Source organism: Xiphophorus couchianus, chromosome 22 (assembly GCF_001444195.1).
Source record: "Xiphophorus couchianus chromosome 22, X_couchianus-1.0, whole genome shotgun sequence".
Classification (NCBI taxonomy): domain Eukaryota; kingdom Metazoa; phylum Chordata; class Actinopteri; order Cyprinodontiformes; family Poeciliidae; genus Xiphophorus; species Xiphophorus couchianus.
Window position 1 is genome coordinate 9993892 of NC_040249.1, and position 26109 is coordinate 10020000.

General features: G+C 37.0%; 1 protein-coding gene across 5 annotated transcripts in view; it reads left to right on the forward strand.

The window, feature by feature from the left end:
* Positions 1-26109, forward strand: part of lrmda (leucine rich melanocyte differentiation associated) — a 235907-nt gene that overhangs the window by 2235 nt on the left and 207563 nt on the right. For 4 of the 5 annotated variants that reach the window (XR_003594218.1, XM_028007720.1, XM_028007724.1 and 1 more), the window contains exons 2-3: positions 1431-1826; positions 2558-2658. Coding sequence is in view for 4 of the 5 variants with exons in the window: in XM_028007720.1 (XP_027863521.1) it covers positions 1785-1826; positions 2558-2658 (143 nt within the window). In the remaining variant the exon portion in view is untranslated. Of the gene's footprint in view, positions 1-1270; positions 1827-2557; positions 2659-26109 lie in introns of those variants that run through there. The other variant, XM_028007721.1, reaches the window with a different exon arrangement.

Sequence of the window (26109 nt, forward strand, 5' to 3'; positions counted from 1 at the left end):
TCTATTTTAATAATTCAAATACAAAGTGTGCCTTTATGTGCACATTAATTCACAGTGGACAACATCCAGCACTACAGCAGAAGCTAACACCAACAGTTGTCCTTATATCAACTCTTGGGGGTGTAGAGCTGATCTATTTTGGTGCTAAACCATCCGGTGATTTATAAAGTATTATGCTCTGAGTTGCAAGGAGTCAGTGTATGCTCTTTAAAACTTGGGTGATGTACTGCACTTTCCTGGTTATAGTTACAATGCAAGCAGCAACGTTTTGGGTCAACTGCAACTGTCTGATTTTTTAGGCAGACCTGTGAATACATTATTGCAGTGATCTATACGACTAAAGATAAATGTGCGGATGTACAAATAAATATAATAACTTGTTGTACTACCCTCTGGCAACATCAGCTGCTCCTTTGTTCAGAAATTTCAGTACACTCTTCTTTGAGGAATTGTTTTAATTTAGCTATTGTTTTTTTCTCTTTCTTTTTTAAAGCATTAACAGCCTTTTTTAGGTCACGTTCAATGGGATTTTAGTCTCAACTTTGATTTGGCCATACAAAGACCCTTCTTTTCAATACGTGTTAAATCTCTCAGGGGGAGCCTTGCAGGTGTTGCCTGCTGTATAACCCAAACATACTTAAAATCAAAATCACAGACTGATGTCTGTTCTTCAAGATTTTATAGTTCATCATTCCATTAATTATTTGGGGGAGGGCGCGCACACACACACACTCCAAACGACAATTCAGAGAAACAAATTAGCCTAGCGTGCATTACTTTTTATAACAAGATAAAGCTGGCAGTACCCAGAGAAAACCTATGCATGCAAGAGAACATAATTCGTGCTGCAAAGCAACAGCATTAACAACCTTGCATTTCTGGATGAAGATATTTTCAAAATGTTGTAGTATAAATATAAATATTTGGAAATAGCCTATGTGGACAAACTGTCTACTTTTTGTACTTTGCATGTGTAGAAGTAATTTCCCTGCTGGGATGAATAAAGTACTTCTATTCTATTGTAGAAGAAACTCGTGTGGGTAGGGGACCAGGGAAACTGGTTCTACACCTGAGACCCAGAACCACCTATATCACACTATATATCATTATATAGTGATATATAGTGTATCACTATATACACTATATATCGTTACTATATCATTTTTGTATATTTTTGAATATACAAAATGATAAATAAATACTAGAACCCTCCTTACCCGCTTAATACATAAAGTATTCGATTTTTACTTTTAAAATATAATTACTGAAATAAAGTAAATTTTCTCTGATACTGTAATCTACATTCTCTGAAAAGTTGGTAAAATGACCAGACGTGGCTCACTAGGAATGCGTTTTGACCCCCCATTTAGGTGTTTCTTGTGTCTTTAACTTTCTTCATGATATTGCCTTTTTCTTTTTCTTTAGAACAGTTGGGAGTGCGCAGCTACAACATAAGGCGAGCCGTGGTAATTGACAGTAAACGCCATGTTCTTGAGAGAATAGATGGAGTCGTAAGGAGACAGTCAGCAGCACTGAAGTTTTATGAGTTAACGAGCAGTGACCGCGTGCTTCCGCAACACAGCGGGTCAGCTGATTCAAGCGGCACGCGGAAACAGTAAAAGCCAATTGTAAAGCGTCAGAGGAACCTGCAAAGCAACAGCGTCACATTCACAGGAATCAATACTGGATGTCAACAACGTGAGGGAGAATACATACTCTGACGCCCACTGCTTGAAAAACATACAAACGAACAAACTCCGAGCTGTCATTCTCAGCAGGACATCATGGCTCAGAGGGAGTCACCGGTCGTTTTAAATGGGACTCAAGTAAGTCTGTACTGAAAACTTTCACCGTCCGAGCTCCTCCTCTTCTAAGTTCTGCTTTATTCGGCGACTTGTAAACTAGCGTTTAATTTACGAATAAAATTTGATTGTGAGTTTGTTTTTCGCCCCCTCTGCTGTCATGTGACACACTTGCTGGCATTACACACATGGCTTTCAGTTTTCAGTTCGTTTTACAGCTTAACCGGGCAGAGTGCATGAGTGTGGCGGCATAATTATGTCAGACAAATCGTGAAATATGCTGTTAAGTACACTAACGTTACAGATAAGCAAGTGTCACAGAATAGAAACGTAACAATGCCGTGACTGGTGTGACCAACACATCAGCTGGTTCTATTTACACCAGTCAGTCCTGTTGGCATCCCGACTGCTATTATGTGACTGTCTCAGAATATTGACTGAACTTTGTTTTTCACCTTACAGTTACTGTAGTTAACTATTCCTCCTCTTGCATCTTTCAGCACCAAACCATGCACCAAAAAATATGGTGCATAGTTTGCACCATATTTAACTCTGCACACCTTTAAGTGAACAATACAAAAACTAAAAACCTACACCTGTCGCTAACAAAAGAGCAGCTGTTGGAAAAATTCATACATTGTTTAAAGTAGCTTAAAAATGGAACTTATGAAATATAGCCTATATTTTTTTGAAATGTTACTAATATAAAGAAAGTTCTCACTTACTACTGTTTTTATTTTTAATTACTCTCAAAGATATCATACATTGGACAAGACTCTAAAGACATCCCCCACTTTCTTGGAGAGACGTACGGCAAGTTTGCAAGACGACTGGATCTGAGCTTCAATCAGCTCAGGTAAGAAAGTTTGAGTGAATAAATCATGCACATCCACCGTATTTACCTGCTTTGTTGTGTTTAGTAGCAGAAATGCACCATCAGTTGCAGTTGAAAGTTTTGGACCTAGTCCATAGGTGGCCAGAGTGTGATTCGGACAAACGACATGGATGAGGGGTAGAAATAAGTAATGTGTACAATAAATAATCACCAGCATTAAATTGACATGTTAGATAAAGGGGCAAACAGTACGATTCCTCGATTGAGATGTGGGGCAGCATCTTATCAGAGCTGCTCCAGAGGAGGCTGCCATTTCAACAGCAGGACTTGCACAGCTTAACTCTCAAATGGAAGAAAGTAGGTGATGAAAACATTGTTCAACTTTTATCATGCCTGGCTCACTATAAGGTACACCAGAGGACACAGCTTTTTATTTATTTATTTTTTTATTTTCTATAACCTTCAAGTGTTAGATGGGAAAACTCATAAAACTTCTTGAGATCAAACGTGAGTTCAGGGTAAATAAACATGGCCGATGAAGAAGAAGCAACGGTGATAGTTTGTGGACTGTTTTTAACAGAGAAAAAAAACAATACGACAACTCAACAATATGATGTCCTCCAGACGTTTTGGTGGGCCTTGGCGACAGTTTTGAATTTTGTATTTCCGTCCATGTTCCAGTCACCTTGCTTTCTGATTATCTAAACATCAAATTTAACAGGATGCATGCTCGTGTGTCTTCTGGGAAACACCAGATACATTAGAATGTTGGGCCAAGACAATCCAACATGTTGAATATCCCAGATTTGAGGCCGGAGTGCTACCGACATCCTACCGACATCCTACCGACTAGATCACTACTCCTTTAAGTCCATTTACACATCCATTTATTTATTTATTGATTTATTTATTTATATTGTTGTTTTGGGAATTGAACAGAAAGCTCCTAAATAGGTTTGTTTTTAGCATTAAGAATATTTCATATCTGTTTTAAGCCTATTTGTAAGATGGATATTACATATTGTGGAGTTTTAATTGTTTAGCTTGGAAAAGAATATAATGTATCCGGGTTATTTATGTATACTAATATTTATATACTTACACATATGCACGTTATTTACTGAACAATTGTTTGTATTATATTTGTCATTTTTAATTTCATCAAGCATATAAAGTTCTACTGTTCACATTTGATCTAGGTAAGAGAGTGAACATTGACACATCAAACAAGTGTATCAAATTCTTTATTTAAGCATCATTTCAAATTGGGCTGACAACTCTTGTCACAGTGGAGATGTTCTCATATTGACACCACGACTTCATTTCACTGTCAGCTCTAGTACACCAGGTGTAAATAGATGCACATCTTAGGCAAACTCAGTGGACTGCCTTCAGCATTATGCACTTCTTCTTGCTGCTCAAGTCAAATCGAGAGGGAGACATTGCCAGAGCTTGTTGTAGCTAATACGCTTATTTCTGTCAGTTCAATTGACAACAATCATCCGGCAAGCTGACAATGAGCCGCAATGGGAAGCAAGGAACTGTCTCCATCTTTAACAGAGTCCTGTGTGTTTTGGTGTGCTGTACATATGCTTGGTTCCTGTGTAGGCTTGTGCACCTGTGCTCGTGTGGATCTGTCTCTGGGAGTACAATTGTGAGTGGCTGGGCAGGTAATGGCAGGATGAAATTATGGCAGTGGGCTGTCACACCCACACCTCTGCCTCGGTGTGCTGTGGTGTCAGCCTGTCTCATCAATGTGTTGAGAAGTGTGGCTCACGGTGAGATTTCTGTTTCGGGACGGGCTTGGTTAGGGTTGTGTTGTCCACTTTGTTCCAGGTCAGGTGTGTACACATTGCAGCGAGGTGGCATGTGCTGCATTGACATGAGTTCTTCCTGTGACTGGAGTGCACTTTCAGTGCCTGCATCTGTTACATTCAGTGTTATCACCCTGGACACATTCGGATTGAGGAAGACACACGTCTGTGTCTATCACACATGATCCTAACGGTGATGCTTTTATTTACAATGTCTCTTTACAAACAAATCACCTTGGTAAATCCTTAAAAACATTCACAATTTATTCTTTTTTTAATATATGATCCACACAATGCACAGACTATTGTTTGTGCAACTAGATGGATATTCATGCTGAGCTATTCCAGGCCTAAATAGCAGAATAATAAAGTATTCTGTTAAATGCAAAGTTGGCTCGGAAATTTATACTTCTTTTTTTTGTTTGTTTTATTGACATTGGTCTCTCTCTTGAAGGCATTCACTTGAAAGCTTTATTTATCTAAGTAAACAAAACAGTCAAATGAGTGTGTACTGTAAGGTGAATGCAAATTTTGAGACGCTGTTTTGCTAACTTATCAATTTGCTAATTGTTCACTTACTCCATTGTTGGCATAAAAACTTTCAGACTGCAAGAAAAGTAATGTCTCTGAAAATCTGTTTAGGAATCTGTCCGAGTATAGAATGTAGTTTGCTGAAGCTACTTCCACATGGAAGTATAAGAGGAGGATCAGTTTTGTTATTAATACACCAGTAGTTTTTGTCCTGTTTTTAGTAGATCAAATACTGAAAATTTTTGTTTTATCTTCCTCAGATTCATTAGTTTTTCAGTCTGAAAATACATCAAAAAACACAGTTTTCAAGGTGATTTGTTTTACATCTAGGCAACAGCAGATCAAGATCACTGACTTTTGCTTAGATGTGCAAATACTAAATAGAGATAAGAAGTTTTAACCTCCTAAATTTTTTTCACTTTGAAAGCTACCACCTTGACACAGTTCTTAGAAAAACATTCACTTAAGGTATTTTTGATTTGTGCAGTCATAGCAGTGTGTGATAAACCCACATGCTCTTCGCTCATTGTGTTTTCAATTATCATGTTGTCTTTGCCATTTTATGTGAGCTTTACTGTCTTGGCCACCTATATCAATTGTGGACATTAAGACCCAAAGGAATCCATCCAAAACCTTTTAATTGCTAATCCCATTGATCTTAAATATAGCTATTAACCTACAGTAGCTGGTTTTTATGCAGCACAACTCACTAGATGATTTCCCTTTTTAACATTTTAAAGACATACAATAGATATAAACACGCAAAACGTTTGACTATGTATATGTCTATGTCTGTCTTACTGTGTGTCTAACGGGGTTTGTGTTCACCCAGGCCATGTTGGTGATGGCAGGAGTTTTGCATTTTAATGACAAATCAAGTATGCTAACTCACATTTTAAAACGAAAGTGCTCTAAATGTCGCCCGGCTGTCAAAATGAGATGTAAGTAGTCTGATGAAAAGAGAACAAAGAAGACAAAGTAGGGAGGCCTGGAACACTGAGAAATGAAATAAAACCTTGTATGGCCTGTCAACTGTGTCGTTTTATATTCATATCTGAGGAACATTATAGTATTACTCCACCGCTCAAGCCTCACTCATCTGTCTCCTTTAATTCGTCACAGACGGCACTCTGTCTTTCAAGTTGCTGTATGTCAACACTGGAAGGGGCCTGCTAATTGACAAATGAGTGTCACAGACATCAAGTGCTCCTTTTCTAACCAGGCTAGGTAGAGTTTGGTTGTTTGATGGTGATGGGAGGAGGAGAACGAAGGGGTGGGGGTCTTCTATTGGCAGAAGCCCAGTAAGCAGCATTAGACTTGGCCCTATATGAGAAGTGACAACAGGAAGAGAGCCTGTCATTGTCTTGCCTAAGTGTTCAATCTGCAGAGATGCCGGTATGCAGATAAAGTGTCAGTTAGCAAGAGCGGATATGAAACGTTGGCAGTATGAAGTCCTCAAATCACTTAACTGGGAGCGTAGTGTGGGTATTTCTGGTAATAGTAGTGGCATACTCTGTTCTGCTGAGGAAATGTATTCCATATCCCATCTATCAGGCCTGTTTAGGCACATATTCCAGGATAACCTGATCTGTATCTCATCAATTAAGGAGTATGCAGAGCTCTCCCAACCCTAAGAGATTTAAACCAGATAGATGAAAGGGACATGGTCTGGCAGGAAATAACTTATTCATATGAAGAACAGTGATATTTTGTATCATTCAGTGGAACTGGGGAAAAAAATCTACCTTTTTAATTTTCACTGGGATGTTCTTTAAATGATGTACTACCCCTGGGAACACATTGGGGTGATGTAGGACAGAGGATGTGGATGCTTAATGGATAACTTGTCTTGTTCATATATTTGTACAATTTGAGATTATATTGTGTGTGTGTGTGTATTTGCAGGATCACTGCAACCTTTTTCCCCATCTATTAAAGGTAGTTGAAAACAGTGCAGATACAGAGTCCACAGAGATGTGGGGAAGTAAAAAGAAAAGACTTAAAACCAGATAAATATTTTTAAAACATTTAAAATATTTTATTCTGAATGGCATTATTTAGCTAATCTAAATTTCATTGTAAAAGGGAACGGATTACAACTTCTTGGAAAAGTATTTATACTGCTGAAATTCCTGTACAAATTCAAATGAATTTATGTTCACAGTTTAATACCTAGACATTTTGGGGAAAAAAAATCAAGCCAAAGAGCATTAAATAGTTTACATTCATTTAGCATTTGTAATAAAACTGTCTTAAATAATATATTTATTGTGACATAATTTGCAAATTAGAATCCCGATTATGGAATAATGTGGTGTTCAGCCTTGGCCAGATTATTTACATCTGTTTGTTTTCCATTAGTTTGGCCATATTTCCAGTGAAGCTGCTGACTTTCACATATTTCTTGGCTTTATTAGTCTTGAAATCTAAACCTTTTTGCACATTAAGACTATGGTTTTAATTGTCATGTTTTAATTAAATCTGAGACAGCATAGTTGACCATCTCATAGTAGCCCAGAAAATCCTTCACTGTGTTTTTGTGAGTGAGATTTCAGAAACATTTGATGTCATAATCAAATGTAAAAAGTAGTGTGCACTACACCTAAAAACTATAAATGTTCAAATCGGGAAGTTGACAATTTACAAAGATCTGCACTCTATGAACTTTTAAATTTATATTCCTACAATGAGGGGGCAGTTGGTGGGTACATAAGTCAGGAATGTAGAAAGATGGTCATGTGAACTTAGTTTTTTTTTTTTTTTTTCTAAAGGTATGTGTTGCCCTCTTAATTCTTGTATGAAAATGATTTTGGCATCTGTACAATTGTTATTCAAGTATAGCTTTATACATTTCTCCACATATTTTTGGTTTTCTCACTAAAAACGTTTGAATACAGTTGTTTAATAAACAAACAGCTAAGCCTGACATTGAGATCTATAAATGCATGAATTCATTTTGCCCCACCTCTCCCTCCATTGCTCCGCTCACTAAATATTTTCACTCTTGACTCTTCTCTAGTATTCTTGACTATTGCTTTAGCACATTGGCAAACACCCCCTGTTGTGTATATTTAGTTCCTGATTTCCAGTTTTACTTGCTCTCCTATTGAGCAAGTCACAAAGACTGGTTCTCTAGGAGTGTTATTTCTGAAAATGTTGTTGGTGAGACACTGTCTCAAGGCATAAGCACACTTATTGCATTAACAATAGATTTGGTACCACTGATCTTTGACTTATATTGTACTTTTTTTGTTGTTTGTTTTGCCTTGCATCCTCAGTTCTCATCTTTCTACAAAGGCTTGTGTAATAAACTTAGTGTTGCTAAGTGCCTTGACTTTGTGCAATCACAAGGTCAAAGTCCTTTGCTCAGTGTTTTTTAAGCTTCTTGATGTTAGTTGTGGTGTGATCAATTTGAAGCATGCTGAGTTTGGTCATTGCAACAATCTATTCAGTTAAGCTGCAAATTTTCTCAGTATTACTCAAATCACAGAAGAATATTATGCAAGCCATGAAACCAAATGACACATGACCATCAGTATAATTATTTTTCAGTTAAATGAAGAATTATTGGATTACTCTTTTATTCCTTAGAAATATATAATGTTAAGTTTATTTAGTAGATGGGTTAGCTTAGATTTTTCAAAATGGGGTTCTGTTAGTAGTTGTTAGTAGTTGCTGCCTTACCTGAAGTTCTATTTAAGTGCTAAAAATTAGAGAAATTATACTACACATAAAACGTGCCTATATACTGTATATAACAATAACCCCAGGGTTATTGAAGGATGGTCTCTTGTACCTAAACCTCTGATGTGTACTGCACAGATTGTCATAGATGAACAGCTACAGCTGCTTTGCTAACACCATGCTTTCTGTGGTTTAACAAAGTCAAGTAGCTGTTCATGTTGGGCTTCATCTACACAATGTATTTTACAGTGAATACAATGCATATGGTATAAATCTTTAACTGATTGTTAAAACACAACAAATGCTCTAGACCCATCACTGTCAAAAGCTGCCATCAGCTTCCCATAGCCTTCCTAAACCTGCTTTCCTGTTCTATCAAAGACCATCTTGTGACTTAGCATTCTGAATGGAAAAGAACATCTTTATGTTCTTTTTGTTCACATTATATACACCAGTGAGTGATGCTGTTCCTTTTATGACCACGTCACATTTTGTATTGTATATCCCAAGATGGATTGCGTGCCACAGACTCCCAAGATTTACAGGCCTTCAGCTCACAGTGGTTAAACATTAGAAGGGCCTGCTGACATCTCGCCAACACTTTGGAGGAGGAGAATAAAAGCTGACATTTTATTGGCTCAAAAAGAGAGAAAGAAAGGAAGAGAGGAGAGTTGGGTTTGGGGGAAGGGGAAAAAGGAGGAAACTCAGAAAGGAAAAGCGATTCTGTTTCTGTACTTTATTTTTCAGCGTAGCCAGCTGTCACGAGAACCCTGCTAAAAAGGCAGAATTTATTGGGTATTATTTAGAAACTTGTCAGTGGTAATGACTACAGCCATGATTTCAATTATCACCCACTAAATATAGCTCAATTCTCTGCCTTGCTGGCCATAATGAGCCACCCTGACATCATTCCTCAAAAATTCGATACCATGCTATTTTAATATTTTATGTTGACCACTGATTTAATTTTGCTCTCTGGTGTTTGGCATGTGGTAAGGTCCCACTCCCTCATGCACAGTTGGACAGTCAGAGCTATTGAGCTCAAAGCTGTCCCAGGGTTATATTTTTCCTTCATTGACAGAAATCCAATTAGTTTTAGTACACAGTCTGGCTGAGTAAAATGGGTCTTAAAATCTGCAATATGTTTCCTTGGTGTTTTAGCAGAGTGCAAAGCCAGTGATAGATCTTTATGATTTGAGCTGACAGGGTCCAAGTGGACTCTATCTTTTTTTTCTGTTTTGGCATGTGAAAAACAAACTATTCATGTGATTTAGTCATTTTGATAGGCGTACCAGATTCTTTTGATTTTGTGTAAACATCCATTGCGCGTTGCATGCTCTGGCTAAGATCTCTGGTCTCGTACATTTTTAAACATTTATTAAATACTTTACAAGCGCTACACAAATTCTGCCGAAACACCATGTAAATATGAGCGAGGGGGGGAATAAAGTCAGATGTATAATTCATTAGTGACATGTATACTAAGTAGACCATTTGGGGAAAGTTAATATGAACTCAGGTTTTGACATGAGGGTGTGCATTTTTAAGCGAACATTAGAGGATGGATGATTAGTACTGGCACTCAGCTGTCAATTACAGACTTGCTACTTGAAACTGATATTATAGGGGAATTTTCATATCATTAAGCAGATTCTGACTCTTTTCTGCTGTGACAAAGATTTTAATGTGTACACCAGATGCTCACATCATTTAGGATTGTCAGGACCTCTCCATATGTACATTCTTTTTTTTTTACATCTAAAAAAAGGGTACCGGGCTTTCACTTGAGACTAAATATGTGTGTCTTTCAGCCCATAACTCATGTACTGTTTATGTTCATCCCATCACATTTAGCCATCTCCTAGATTGATGATATAAGCAACTGGAAAGCATGGAACATATTAGAACAAAGCATGGAGAGGGGCAGCCGTACTTCTACTTCCTTGGCTGAATCCCAGGTGGCATAAAGACGGGGAGGAAAAAAAGGTTTGGAGCCTGTTTTGGACGATGAACAAAGGAACTTCCTTTTGGTATGGTCTCAGCAGTTTTGGTCGCTTCATGGTTTCCAACCTCCCATAGTCTCTCCTTGTGCACCCGGGAGTGAAAAGTGAAGACAGATACATGAATGCATTCATGCCAAAGTTTTAGAGGATGATTGCAATTTTTGCTGTGTTTTAAGAGGGGCCGTATGATAAATTCTGTCAGAGGACAAATAAATCCTACGCAGTAAAGTGGAGTTGGAAGCTTGTGCTGGAGAAAAGGGTCTCACTATTTCCTAATGTCTTTCCTTTTACAGAGTTGTGAAGGTGAGAGCATAATAATACATTTTTAAAATATTCTAACAAGGTTTAATCATTATTTCACAGTAAATTGAGTGGCATTGTTTTGCACATAACCACTCGATTGTGCGATTCCTCTTTTTGTTTCCCTATGCTCTTGTAAAATCCTCCAACTGTCAAGCCCTGGACAGCTGCGCCACATTCTCAGCACAGCTGTAACTCATTTCCTGTTTCCATTTTAGATAAGCTTACTCACATCTTTCACAGCTTTCGCTTATAAAAACCTCCGACTGTCCATCCAAGCCGCTATCTGTAGAGGTTGATGTTGGTCAGACAGGAAGATTTGCCTGAGATAACGGTCCCTCTGCTCTCACTCGCTCTCATCTTCTTGTTTACTGTTTGCACTCGCCAACTCCATTTGCGAACCATGAAGAGCAAGTTTATAAAACGAGAGTAAGAGAATGAGTTCAGAAATCAAGGGCAAGTTACAGTTCTTTTGCAGCTACATCTGACATCCATCAGCATGGAAATATGTTTTAATGGTCAGGCAGGCTGCAAGACATCAGTAAACTGTTGCCTCACTTTTCCACCCAGGGACATATTGAGATAAGAACCAGTGATGGCATGTTTCATGTCTATTCTGCTGACATGTCTATGCTGGAAAAAACTACAAGGAGCAATCCTACCCATTTTTAGACCCAACAGGTTCTTTTTTTGAGCCCTTTTAAAACAGTGTTTATTCATCAGGATAAATACATCATACTTGCTCTCTTACTAACTGCCCTATTAGCTAACAATATGATTATGAGAGCAACACACCAAATACCCCTCTGATCTTCCATGTCTGCCCAGGCATTTGGTGATGTTTAAGAGTTTATCCCCAGTGGTAATGGAAAGATAGCTTTTTGTATTGGGGGCACTGTAGAGTTTCTTTATTTTCTTTCCTCTGTCTGGTTCACGGGCCCCTGGGTCTTCCAAAGCTCAGAACATGTCTGTACTCAGATGCTTCAAAAGCACCAAACAGCAGAGCAAGAGCAAAAGGAGGAGGCAGATGAAGAGGAGGAAGAAGAAGGGATAAAGGAGAGACGAAAGGAAATGGGAGGAGGGTAAGGAATCCTCACAGGGATGAAGAGTACATGTACAAGCAGACCAGCCAGAGAGGCCCAACAGGGTCTGCAGACTTGTGATCTGAAGGCCGTTTCTGTGTCAGTCAGATCAAAGTCTGCAGATGAGCAGGAGAAATCCCTTTCCCGTCTCTGAGTATGGAAACCCTTATTGGTCGCTAGGTAAAAGGAGGGGGTAATAACTGAGACCTGCCATGAAATGCTTTGGCTTGTGTTGGTTTTCATTGTTTTTTTTCACTTCAAGTTGAACAGAAATCCTCCCAAGGAGAGTGTTATTTATACAGGTTTTGGCTCTTTGTTTTGGACAATACCCAACAATATGCATGGAGTACTCTAGTGTGTTTAACAGCCATATTTATCAAATCCGATAAATATTTGATAAATATAAATAGTTAATATAATAGCTACTAGTTTACTACTTTTGTATAGTTTGATTGGTTGGAATTAAATTGGCATGGGATACTGAATTTATCTTCAGAATTATAGGGGGAAAAAGCAAGATGATCAAAGTTCTTATAAAATAAATACAACAATCATTGCGCTGTTGCTACTGCTAAAACAAAAAAGAGTATTTTACAGGGCAAAAACAGTTCCTATGACTTTTTAAAATTCTTTTAATTTTTAAAAAGATTGGTAAAAGGCTTAAGACTATTAGCACTTCTTGATGTTCTGCTACTCATGGAATATACAGAAAGCTAATGTTAGCTGGCTAATTAGCCATCCTTTCCTCTGCTCGTAAACTGTTAATCAGTGCTGAACTCCTTTGGTTGAATGGTGGTTTCTGCAGTTGAACTTTTCTACTAGTTACAACCATCCAGTTTGGTATTGCTGTGACTGCTGGCAACAGTATTCTGTAGGATGGACTTGTAAGACTGAGTGCAGTGCTTAGGAAATGAAAGGTGCCCATGTCAATCTGTAATGAATACATGACACAAAATCTGGGTTTTAATAAAGATGCTAATGGACTGGGTATACTGGTAAATACAATTTTCTTTATAAAAGCACATTTTCACACAGGAATGTTTCATAATAAGGCTCTGAAACTGATAGTAAAAGCTTGCTTGGAGAAGATGTGATTGGTTGACTGATGATTTTTTTATCCATTTGCATGACAGCTGCTGCCATAAAAGTGACATTTGAGATTTTGTGCACAAAGTACACTGGATTATCTGTCACTACATTTATGAGAGGCAAAACTTGATCAAATTTGAGTCTGTGCACTCACTTTGTTCACAGTTGTTGCAAAAGTTGACCCAAAATGTACTATGTGAACACAGACAACCTTTTAGATGATGAATTGCTGAGTTTTGACTGTTGGACATTTATACAATGTCATTCAGATTGAGCAGCTGAGATTTAAATATATCCCAAGTCTATTTGAAAGCATTTACTCTGTATTGAACATTGATCATTTTGAACAGTATAACAAAGGACAAATCAGTCAATCAAGGAATCACACAAACATAGATGTGTGTGGCAACTAAGGAAACTATCTGAGCTGAAACTGTTTAAAGTGGAAATGTTCTGCTATCAGTGTGTTAAATCAAATGCATATAAAAAGAGTTTACAGTCCTTAATTATTAAGACATAGCAATATCAACCTCTGTATCATATCTGCATAACAGTGGAAAATTAAATCATTATTCCAGATGAGCTCACCAATCCCTGTAGAGATTAGGAATGTGACCTAAAATTGAGCCTCGGGGAGCACTGTGATTACGTCTATAAATCAGTGATTTGAATAATATGTTGTTTTATGAGTTGGATCAACCCAGAGCCATTTTCAAACTGTACTTAAGAGGCTACCTAGAATAGTAAGTTTACATGTTGTAGGACTACCTTAAAGTATCACCAAATGTTATTTTATAGCAAAGACATAAAAAAATATTTCCATATAATATTTATTTACATGGAGGGTATTTGCCAGAATCACGTTAGACATATAGGAGACCTATAGCGTCTTCCCACTCTGAATCCAAGACAGTTTATCATTCAAACTCACCTTCTCACACTGGGAGCATGTAGTGAGTGTATCCTTCTACAGGCCCGGCTGTTTAAATTAATTATTAGTTTTATAGCGAACCCTGAGGCCTTGCACAGGCAGCTAATCCCTGTAGAGGGCTAATCCGACCCCACGTTACAGAAAATCAATGCTGTTCTTTGGTGTAGGCATGCCATCAGGGCACGGGGACACATGTCAGACAGGCCTCCTGATTTTTTTATGAGATGTGTTTTTTGAAGTGGTCGAGCCAGCGTTGGATGCTCGAGGTGGCCAGAATTGAAAAGAGTATCCGGAAGCGATAAAAAAAGGCCTTGTATTTCTCAAGGGGTGCAAGTGTGTGTTAGCATTTTTTATTTTTTCTGAATTATTTTAGCTGAAGCTGGACAAATTGATGGACATGTGGAAAAAAATGCTGCCATCACAAATTTGAGTTGCATGCGTTTATTATAATGATTTTTTAAAGAATATATTTAATCTTTATAAGTTACGAACAAATTCTTATTTACAACAACAATCTGGCAGGGAGAGGAGAAATTTATACTAACGATGAAAGTTGTATTAATAACCATTAAAAGTATCTTGTACTTAAAAGTAGTCCTTGTTATAACACACTTTGTTTATGTTAAGATGACCTTCCAGCACTCTAAGTAAACATTGAATATCAATTTGTTTTTTGGATGATTGTCTTGCATTGGTTGATTTTTATGGGATTTTGTTTGTCATGAAATAGTCTGAACTATGACATGCTCGCTATTTTTCTGCTGTGATGGCTGAGAACTGCCAGTTGAGTCTCTGTAAACATCAAGCTCCACAGCTTGCTTCATAATTTGATGAAAGGAGGGATTGGAGTAGTCATTTTGAGAATGTCAATTTGTGTCTTTTTAGTAATAAATCTTATCTTATGGCCCAAAATGAGAACATCCTATTTTGTCTTGGCAATGATACGGACAGTCTGTGATTTGAGATCAGTTTAATATCTTGTCAGATTTGATACATGGCAGAAATTGAAACCACCATTCATTTTCTTTCTCCCTGTCAGGGTTTAATACCATTCAGAAAAGATATGAATATTTCTCAATCCTTGGTCTCATTTCATATTCTCAACTGTCTGTCAGTAATTGGAGGATAGGGAGTGAGAGATGATCTGACCCAGTCCCCTACTTTTTTGCACCTCTCATTCTGCCTATTAGTTTAGGCTTACCAGCTTTCTCTCTCTGTCATCGAGACTGGCAGCTGAAGATAATGGCTTTCATAATGTGTGGAGCTTCATTCCAAGCTCCTCCATGTTTCTCTTTATAGGAAGACAAAAATGTCTAGCTCAGTCAATGTATTAATTTCTTCTGCTGGGATATTAATGGGATGAACCTTGCTGTCTTCAGCTTTTTGTTACAGGCTTTGAATACCTGCACAAGAACACTTTTCTGTTTGCCTGTAGAGTTCACAAAGATCTTAATTTTCATTTACGCTAAGGCAACCAGCTAGGGAGGTTAACATGACTGAATACCTTTACAGCTTTTACCCAAGTATACTCAGTGATTGCCAGACAAATGAGATCTGGCAATATTGAAATGGCTGAGTAATTCTTGTTTGTTTTGCAAGGTGCTATTAAGTTGCCATCAGCATGTGACATCTGGTAAAATATGTCTTTTATGGGGCCAGGTTTTGAAGTTGAGTGAAATATTTGTAGTCAGAAAACAAAATATTTTGAAAAGTTGTTTACAGGGCCAGTTAATAACTTCTCATTTAACTTGTTGAAGAAACCTCCATTAGTTTTTTGTGGCTGCATTTTATTGTTCCTCGCTGAAAACAGTGACTGAGTGACAAACAACAAACATATTGTAAGCACTGACAAGACATTGGCTAAGCATTACATGGTAGTGATGCTAAAGTTAGCATCCACATTTTAGGTCTTTGCAGTACAAAGCTAATAACCTGCTTTGTTTCTTTTTCTTGCTCACAATTTGAATTACTTAAATTCTGGGGTTGGTATTATTAAAAAAAAACCTCACTATTCAAATCAGTTTCGATTCTTTGGGTAATACTTATTAGATTTTGATTCAATATTGAATGAAATACTTTGATATTAATTTAGTCATATGTAGTATACAAATAATTGACTATATTACCTAATAATTTTACGTATCACTTTTTTTTTCCTGCCCAGATGAACTGCCTAACATGTATTTAAATATGAATAATTCTAATTTTCTTGTGGAAACTCGGATAATTCACATAATTTGTGAATCATAATTTTTAAGCACATCTCAACAATATTGATATTCTGACTCACCCTCTTCATCAGTTGGTGGTGTTAAGGAACACGATATAGCTGTTAGCCAAGCATCAATAAACTAAAGAAGACGTCAACGACTTCACATTGTATACAACACTGAGCTTACATAACATGCTGCTCTGAGCAGGCAGTTGCAAGGACGTGCAGCATCATAGCCACTATCTGCGCCACAGTCACAGGTCTGTAATGGGTGCCTGCTGGCAAAGAAATGATGCTAGGTGCTCATCTACCACATCAAACTTGCTACCACCCACTGCCCTTTTTGATCTAACAGGTTGAAAGTGTAAGAAATATACATAGTACATTCAACTGCGAAATGTCAAACGTCCTCATGGCTCTCGAAAGTGTTGCTCACCATTGCGCAAACCAGCTAGCCAGGTGATCGAATCTGAGTTTTCTTAATCAATATTGAATTGGAGAAAAAAAGGTATATATTTCAATGCATTGATAAATTGATATAGTTTCCCTCACCTACTTAAATTGGCCAAACTGGATAGTTTTTTGTTGATCAGATATTCTTTCAAAGTTAAAACATTTATGGACCTGTTATTTTTTATGTGAAATGCAAAGCTGTTGGGTATCTCTTTGCTTTTTGACATTAGAAACACAGTTATAGACAATTCACTATATTTAAATCAAACCTGGGGTTCAATACTTAACAATAGTTAGTTTCTTTAAACATAGTTTGTGATTTGTAGGAGCTTTGGCACTAAATTCAAAGGCATAAGAACTTCTGCTCTTGACACCACTTTGTTAAAAATGTAAATTCTGTTGCGACACCTCCAGGCGATGCAACCATCTTCTGATGTCTATTTATTTCTCATTTTGTACTATTTATTTCTTTATCTTTGTATATTATGTATATACACATAACCTGCATCTTAACTCGAGTCGAGCAAATCTCAATCTTGTTGTAATCTGTTGATGACAATGACAAATAAATCTTATCTTTACTTAACCAAAGAAAAATAGGATTGTTGGTTTTTCTAAATATATCCCAAATTTCTTGTCATAAATCCAGTGTTGTACATTGTCCTGAGCTGAATGCTGAATGATTTACTACTCCAACAGCAATACCTTTTTAGGTTATATTATTGTGACAGGAGGTTTTTTGTTGTGAGTTTATTTTCTTACAAAGATTTTACATCTTCACAGAGAGCGAAAGTTTAAGATAGACTTTATTACTTGGGTGGGAGGGTGTCACTAATGAAGAAATAACATTCTTAACAAATCTTTTGCCATGTCATAAGACCTGTGGCTTTGACCATTAGCCCCTTATTTGCACAGTGAAGCATTCTTCATTTATAATGATTCCCGTTCATTAGTTCTGCTTTGATCTACTAGATATAATGATGTGTGGAAAACCCACGTGATGGCACATTCAAAAGTAACTAAGTTATACAAACAAACTGGTCAATTCTCTGTTATGCAGACCTTGTTCTTTATAAATAAATAACATGACAGATGTATCACAATGTTTTGGGGGAAATATTTCACACTACAGATGCTCTCTGACTGCTGCTAGTCCATCCTGTTTAATAAATACAAGTACAAGAAGCTCCCATGGCAGCAACAACTATTCTACAGTTTTATAATACATACACAGCAAATAAGATTAAATCCTTATCAAAATGATAGATGTTCATCAAGTTTTAGTCCAGTCTGAGGTGTTGCAGGGCTCGTCCAAGTTAATCCTCATGTTTCTGATTGAAATTACCACTAACATTATTAATTCAACCGATTCACCCTAAGCTAATTTAATACATAAAACATTTTAAATATTTATCTATCTTGAAATACTCAACATAGCATATGAAAACTGCTTTTTTGCTTTGAATCATTGTGGGAAAAAAAAATACAGTTTACATCTCTTGGAAAAAACAAATATCCATTACTGTTCAAAGAAAGCAGAAATGATTCAGCACCTGACAATTAGTAGTTTGAGGAATAAATTAAGGGTAATTTCATATTGAATAGGTATTTGTGTCTCTGTACTGATGTGGTTAACAGCTTAGTTATACTTGAATTGTCCCTTCCTTTACTATATTGTATTTTATATAGAATTTTGAGGGTGTATAATTGTAGTGACAAGATTTGTAAGATTTCTTAGAAAACAATGGTTTAAATATGTTCTAAAGCTTTTTTTCTCAAGTCTAAACAAAAATAGTTTCAAAGTAGGTTGTTGTGACAAAGTAAATAGGATATCAGCACATTGTGAGTGAATGATACACTGTGAAATTCTTGATTGCTCAAAATTCAAAGGGCTTTTACTTTGAAGAGCAGGAAGTGTCTGTGCAATTGCAATAGCTTAACAGCAAGATAAAGGGATGTTGAGTCTAAGTGTACTTTGTTTTGATATGACTGAGTCTTTTAATGGAGTTATGTCTAACATCAGTATGTAGATGCTACAAAAAAGAACAGATGATGAACCACCACCATTCATAGCTCAAACAATTGCCTACACAGAAGTATATGTGCATCTCTGTCTCATCTGTACTTCTAACTCCTGAAAGTATGAGATGAAGATTGTTTGAGACAAGTCTCAGACCTGGGATCCAAATCATAAATTGCGTCTTTAGAGTGCAAGTTTAAGTCAAGACTGAATCTATAGTTTTGCAACATGAGAACAATTACAATCTAAGTTGTAAAGTCCAGCTTTGCTCTTCATCTTCAGACAGACTGTAGATGCAGTCTATCAGGCAGTGTGTGGGTCCCAGATTTTAAAGCATTTTTACAAGATGGATAAAATAGAGATTGGAACTATTTGTGTAAACTTGATAGGCATTATTTGTTTCTCAGACTAAAACATATTAGCATTTTGTATACCAGTATATTGTTATTCAAGATGGTAGCATTTTTCTTAAATAATGTGAAACAATACTGAAGAAATTTGTTTTAGTCAGTTTTTCAAAATAACTTGCATTAGTTATTCACAACATTCTAATTTAAAACTTCTTTGTGATAATTATCGGACTGTTGAATGTAGAAACAATTCTGTGATTTTTTTTGTCTGTATTTGCTACCCCAATTAAGCCTTACCTGTTGCTTAAAGTTCATTTTATCTAAAGCCATCAGTGATGATCTTTTCCTGTTTTCTGTGAACGATGCCCACAACTTGAAATTATGGTACTTCAAAGATGACTTCTCTGATCACTGGCTAACACAAATCACAATGTAAATGAAAGTGAAATAGGTTTTTTGAAGAATTCATTTTTCCTTTTAACACAATGCTCATTTGTTTAGCATGAATGTGATTAAAGGTTATTAGAAATGAAACACATATTTTTTTTCTGCATTTAGGTTTCTTTGTCAGCTTGGGAGCTGTCCTAGCATTTAATTGTCCATTAGCAACCTTTTAACTTACATTTTTGAAATACATACATTTTCTTTCCTTGCAGATTCAGAGCCACCAAAATTACTTTAAATAGGAGTTCTGCTGGAGTTAATGTGCTATGCTATCAGCTGTAGGTTGGGTGCATGCTATTTTATTGTACAAGAGCTTGCCAAGAATGTCTGATTAAGAGTCTGAGGAGAGATTAATAGATGTTCCTTCTCCTTATTTGTTATCACTCTTTTAATGCATTAACCAGCTACAACGTGTTCCGCAGTCTGACACTATCTATCTATTTGTCACCCCAGCTCTGTGTTGATCCGATGTCTCTTCTGACAGCACATCCAAAGTCAGTTTCTGAGTCCTGTGCAATTTCAGCAGCAGATGGAAAGGTGTTTAGGATCTGCATTTTAATCCTGGCCCTGTTTAATGTTTGCCCCCCTGACAATCTGGGCCAGACATCGTTTTAATGGTATGTACAGTGATAAAGCCAATAAAATGTCAGAATGATTGATAATCTGAGCATTATAGCAATATGACTTTCCAGTTCTCCTCTGCGCTCCAATGATGGTTTCCAAATTGAATCTTTTATATGTGCTTGTGCATATGTATCCATGCACATTCACAGGGTATACATGTGCACACCTTTGTTAAATTTTAGGTAAAGCGAAAAGAAAAATCTTGTTAGTTTCCTGTGAATCAGTTATAAGTGTTCATGCATTACATTATTTCCGAAATAATAAGGCGCATCTGCTAAACAGATTATGTGAGAATTTTTTGGCCTGTTTACCGTATTTATCTGGAAAATATGGTTCGAAGTGGGAGCAGTTACAAGGATGATTACCATATTTCCTCCGTTAAATAAATGATATGAAATCTTACTTTCCTCTGAGTGTCAGAAGTGTTGAATGGATGAACCAGTTGTAGGAGTGTGTTCTATCAAAGCTGGCCCATTTATGTCTGCATGGGAGTGGAGGTAGAAGACAGGATACTGCTCAAATCTCTTGACATTGGATCTTACCCAGGGCCAGGATTTGGGTAAGTTCATGAGTCAGTCTGAATCTGAACACAGACTGTCCAAACCATTGTACAGACACATTTTGTTTTTAAGTCCTTCTATTTGGTTGTTAGACTCTTACAAGTTACATCTGTTTGTAGTTGTCCAGGTAAAGCTATCTTTCTAACTTGTTAAGATGTGAGTCTCCTTATTCAGGTCTTTTATGCTTTCTGATTTAAATCTTTAAAAAAACAAAGTTTAAATGATTGATTGCCTCCTCAGTCTTTTATTTGCTTTCAGCTTGACAACATATGTGGGCCTTTATAGTGCAGTCAGCATCTCTTTGGACCTTACAAGCAAACTCAGAGCCTTACTGCCTCTGACTGGTAGTCAAAGAAGAGTCTTTGTTTTATGTAAATGGTGATTGATGACAAGTCTGGCACAACTTGCAGTTTTTGACAAAACGTATTGATGGCTGCTCTCAGTAAAGTGTTAGTCCAGGTGACAGAGCAATCCATTTTAAGATGAATGTGAGAGCAGTCGAGGCAGAGAGACTGGAACAGAAAAGTCATCAGCACTTTCAGATACAGGTTCTGTTTGTTGCTCCTTTCACGTCACAGCATTGTAGTCATGTCTGCCAATGGAAAATGTTGAACATAAAACGTGATTGGCATTTGTTGACATATTGCTCCAATGTGTTTTATCACTGACTGGGTTTTGTTTCCATTCTTTCTCATATTTGGAGCAGAATGTTTTAATTTTACATAGCTTGTCCTCATTTAACCCATACTTTCTGTGGAAGCACAAAGACAAATCAGTAACTGGTGACTGGCTGCAGTAAATTAAATGCACAATAGCTGACAGAAATGAATAAAAGGTTCTTGCTTTGTCATCCTTGCAACTAACCTTGGTGCTGCTTTGAAAACTAAAATGTTTTATTTGCAACAAATTAATCTAGAGGGAAAGTACATTAACCCAAAAGAACCAGTCATGGAGCAGTTGCCATGTTTAAAATGTTACTATGATCACATTTACTGTAATTGGTTTTCAAGGTAAATGTTCAGTCACAACACAAATGAAAAATCTTGGTTTCAGTCAATAACAAAAAAAAAAACATAACATTGGCAAAAAAAAATGTGCTGGTCAATTCACATTTTTACCCTTTCACATGCTTAGAGTTTTTGTCTATATAACTGTGAAACAAAATGGTTTTGCAAATGTTTCTAATTTAGTTATTCCATTTTTTGTATTTATTTCACTTTTATTTCTTACTGAAAACTCAGTAAGATAAATGGTGTCTTTGTAAAGAATTAAAAGTATTTTTCAGTTCAGTCGGAGCTAAACACCTAACCTTTTTTAACCTAAATTTAATAAAAGTAAAACAAAACCCCTAATAAGAAAGCTATGTTTATTTATTTATTTTCTTATTTCTTTCATTGTTTAGGTAAAAGGAATAGATTTTTCTGCTTTTACTATAGCACTGCAAATATGTATCTGAAAAAAATTGTCAGTCAGTGTGAGTTCATTCAGAGCTTATGGGACCTGTGAGAGATTTTACAGCCTCTGGGTTTGTTTGAATAAGATGGCTGTTCCATGATCTTGTGACGATAGATTTCAATTCACTCTTGTTTTCAAGGCTTTTACACTACAGTATTGTAGTTTAAAAACACCATCAAACATGATTTTAGATTTGGATGTAAAAAAGTATTGAATGTTTTAGGGCCGAGGCAGTAAGAAAGCAGCAGATATCTCATAATCTACCTTTAAAAAAAAAAAAAAAAAAAAAAAAGAAGTCTGCATGAGGCAAAGATAAAAAAAAAGTACTCTTAAAAACTGACCTGGTGCTGACATGTGTCTGACAAAACCAGATTTAACAGATGCTTCAAGGGGACCTTAACCCATGAAATCACGCTGTCCTGCATCCAGAGCCCCACCCTCTAACTGCTGTATAAATAGATTCTCGTGACAGGGTAATTCATCTCTGGCCATGAAAACATCAGCTTTAAAAGACAGCTCACTGAGACCCCGTGCTTGTTAGGGGCCAGATCAGCAGCCCAGATGCCTGGGATGTAAACTCATGAAGAGAAGATTAATTTATCTGTCATCCCTGACTTTGACAGTTGTTGTAAATTTGACTCCGGCCTCTGCACATGGAAGGAGTGGGAGGAGGAGATGACGGGGTAGAAATGAGAGACGAGTAAAGATATGGAGAGGAGCTTGAAGAGAGGGGGAAAGTGAGAGAGGCAATGCTATTAATGAGGGTTGGGTAAGATAGGGGTGAGTGTGTCAGAAATTTTAAACGCACAGTACTGACAAGAGAACTTACGCACTTAGTTCTAGTGCACACCTGGACTACATCTACAGCAGCACCTTTCCAGATGATGTGTTTGGAAGCCGATTGTTGGGAGTTTGGCAGTAATTCTGCCCAATGTGCAACACTCTTTCCTCCTTCCAGTCTCCCCCTGCTCCTCTTTTTAAGATGGAGGCCACATAAGGCGCACTGCAAAATGAGGACTGGTGATGTCAGGGAAGCCATTTGGGGTCTGATTGATAGTAGCAGGCGAGCAACATGGCGGCCATGTTCTCTGATCTCCCAATGTGCAAGCCAAGCTTGGCACTCTCTGTGAAAGGGGAGAAGCTTTTTTCCCCCTCTTTTTTTTAAAATTAAATACCAACAATGACAGACACATAATATAGTTCTGTGCATGTCTGTACAGTGTTTCAGAAAACTTTAATTTGTGGCTCTAATAGTAATAGTTATAGTTGTTTTTAGAATTCTAATTATTACAACAAGACATCAAAGTAACATAAAAATACAAATGTCTTGACCAATTTACAAATTCTTTCATACCAGATCCAAATTCGGATTATAATCAAATTTTCTCCCTTTGTATACAGTATATATATATATATATGTATATATATATATATATATATATAAAGAGAAGTTACAAACTTTTTTCAAAAACTTGCTTTTATTTCAGTCATTCCTTCTGGGAGTTGACCTGAATTCAGCATTCAAATAAATACAAGCTATAAACCATTCTTGCATAACAAGATGGTAGGCTCTCTCTGGGCTGGCATCTCTCTGATCTATGGAAAGCCAGGGAGTGCATTGGTGAAAGAAAAATCTAGATTTTCCAAAAATTAAATCTACATAAACAGCAAATTTGATTAATCGATAAAATCGATTTATTGCCTAGATGAGACTCTTGGCATAGGTGCTGCTGCCACATGGATCGGCCAGAGCTTTTCAGAAACAATCTAATGGAAATATTATCTCCAACCATCTCTTGGGTTTACACAGAATGGTGTTTAATGGAAAAATATGAAGCCAAGGACAACTGTGTTGATAATTACCTTGTTGAAATCAGAGATAAGAGGAGAAAGGATATAACCGTTTGAGTTGTGATGATAGAAAAGCATCACTAGTTCATGTTAGTGAGCTAGTGATGCTCACTAACATGCAGTCAAAATTTGCGTAACACCATCTCTGAATGCACATGGTAATGCAAAAGCCATTGGGCTGCAGCAGCAGACCACTCTGCTGATAACGGAAAACTTATAACTAGGGTATAGCTGCACACTAGTGCAGCTATACAGGAGTGTGTAGCTGCAACATTCAAATGGTGGGGTCAGAATTGGACATAAATGATTTGCATGGATGAATCCTGTCTTGTATCAACAGTTCCTGATAGTGATGGTAGTGTAATATGTGGCACATGGTTTCTTGGCTCAATCTGGGCAGACTCCCACGGTCAAAATAGAAATCTTTTCTGAGCTTTTTAATGGACTGCGTATAAGAATTCTATTTTTTTTCTTCTATTTGGCTCTCATGCTCTGACTGGAGGTCTGTCCTACCTACCACTGAATTAAATTTATCTTTAAGTTAATTCAGCATTCATGGCCTCCTTAGAAGTATGAAATTTTGGGGGATTTCTTGCTGAGTCAAGTTTATTTACAGAACACAAAGGCAAATCCATTAATTTGATAACATATTTTAAGCACACCTTATACATCTCATCGCACCAAGGAGGAGTGACAAATATGCCTCACAATATCCTGAGCTTTGTTGTGGATTAGCATGCTAATAGGCTTTTGACTTGATTTGACAGACCTTGCTTTCCCCTGGAGAAGGCCAGCCTCATGCCATGGAGAGAGTAATGTAAGGAGAGTAGGCAGGGAAAGGAGAGGGAGAGGTTTCCTTTTTCTTTCTTTTTTTAGAGATTGGTTTAAGGAGTGTGTTTCTGGGTAGAAGAGGATATGTGAGTTGATGCAAGTTTTAGAGTGTGAAAGATATTACCAATTAGCATGTGGAAGAAGAAAGGTTCTGACAGGAGAGGTAACCCAGTCATGACAAATATGGTGACTTAACAGGCTCCCCTCTTCCCCCTTTTGTCTGTGACTCCTCACAGCTGTGGACTTAAGAACTTTTTTCACCTGAAAGGAAATCAAAAGATAATCCAGAGTTTGATGTTCTGAGAAACTCTGGAGTTAGAGGAGAAAAGAGGTCACTGGTGTATAGGGCAATGGGTTTAAGCTGTAAACCCTTCACAAAAGGTTCTGACAGAGTGAGTTCCTCTCCAATCCCTCTAAGTGTATTTTGAGAGTTCTGAGCACCTTCTCAGTGCATGACTAAACCTACCAAAGAATAGGGAGATAAAAGAAATTGAAGGGGGTTAAGAAGAAGTTTATTTTCCCTATGGGAACAAATATCTGGTATCAATCAAGGAGGTGGAATTCAATCCTCTCACCTGTTCCATGTTTGTTTATCAAAATTCCTCTGAATAATTTCAATAGCCACTTACTTTTGATTGACAATCCTTTCATAGTTTTGTCGACACCAATTGTTGGTGTTGTCAGGGGGGTTTGGCAACTTATTCCAAACAGATTATAAAACTGACTAAAGATTTGTTTGGATTTGCTAGAAAAAAGACCTGAGTCAGCTTTTTAACTGCTGAGTGTTAATACCTAAAGTTGCTGGAGACTTTGTTCTGGTGAAGTGAGCCATATAAGTCACCATATTTAAGTGAATGAAGACCATTTCATCATTTGGGTTGAGAAAAATAACAGGACATCTGAGTAAATTTAGGGTCAGGTTGGACACATTTCTATTTCCATTGTCCTATTATATAATTCATTAAAACATAGTGATTGCTTATCTTAACTTTTTTTTTCAGTTGACTTTAGACACATTTATTTTATATGCATATCAATTTCATAAACTAATAGTAAACGTAAAAAAGACTGGTCAGATTTTTGGGATATTGCCAAGTTATGGCCTGTTACTGCCAATTCCTCTTTAGAAACTACTATATAAGCAGAAAAAAGAACAGCGTTAGAAATGCTGTTCTTTTTCTAGCTTTTGTACCTTAAGTGACACCATAATGTCACTTAAGGTGACATTATGGTGTCAC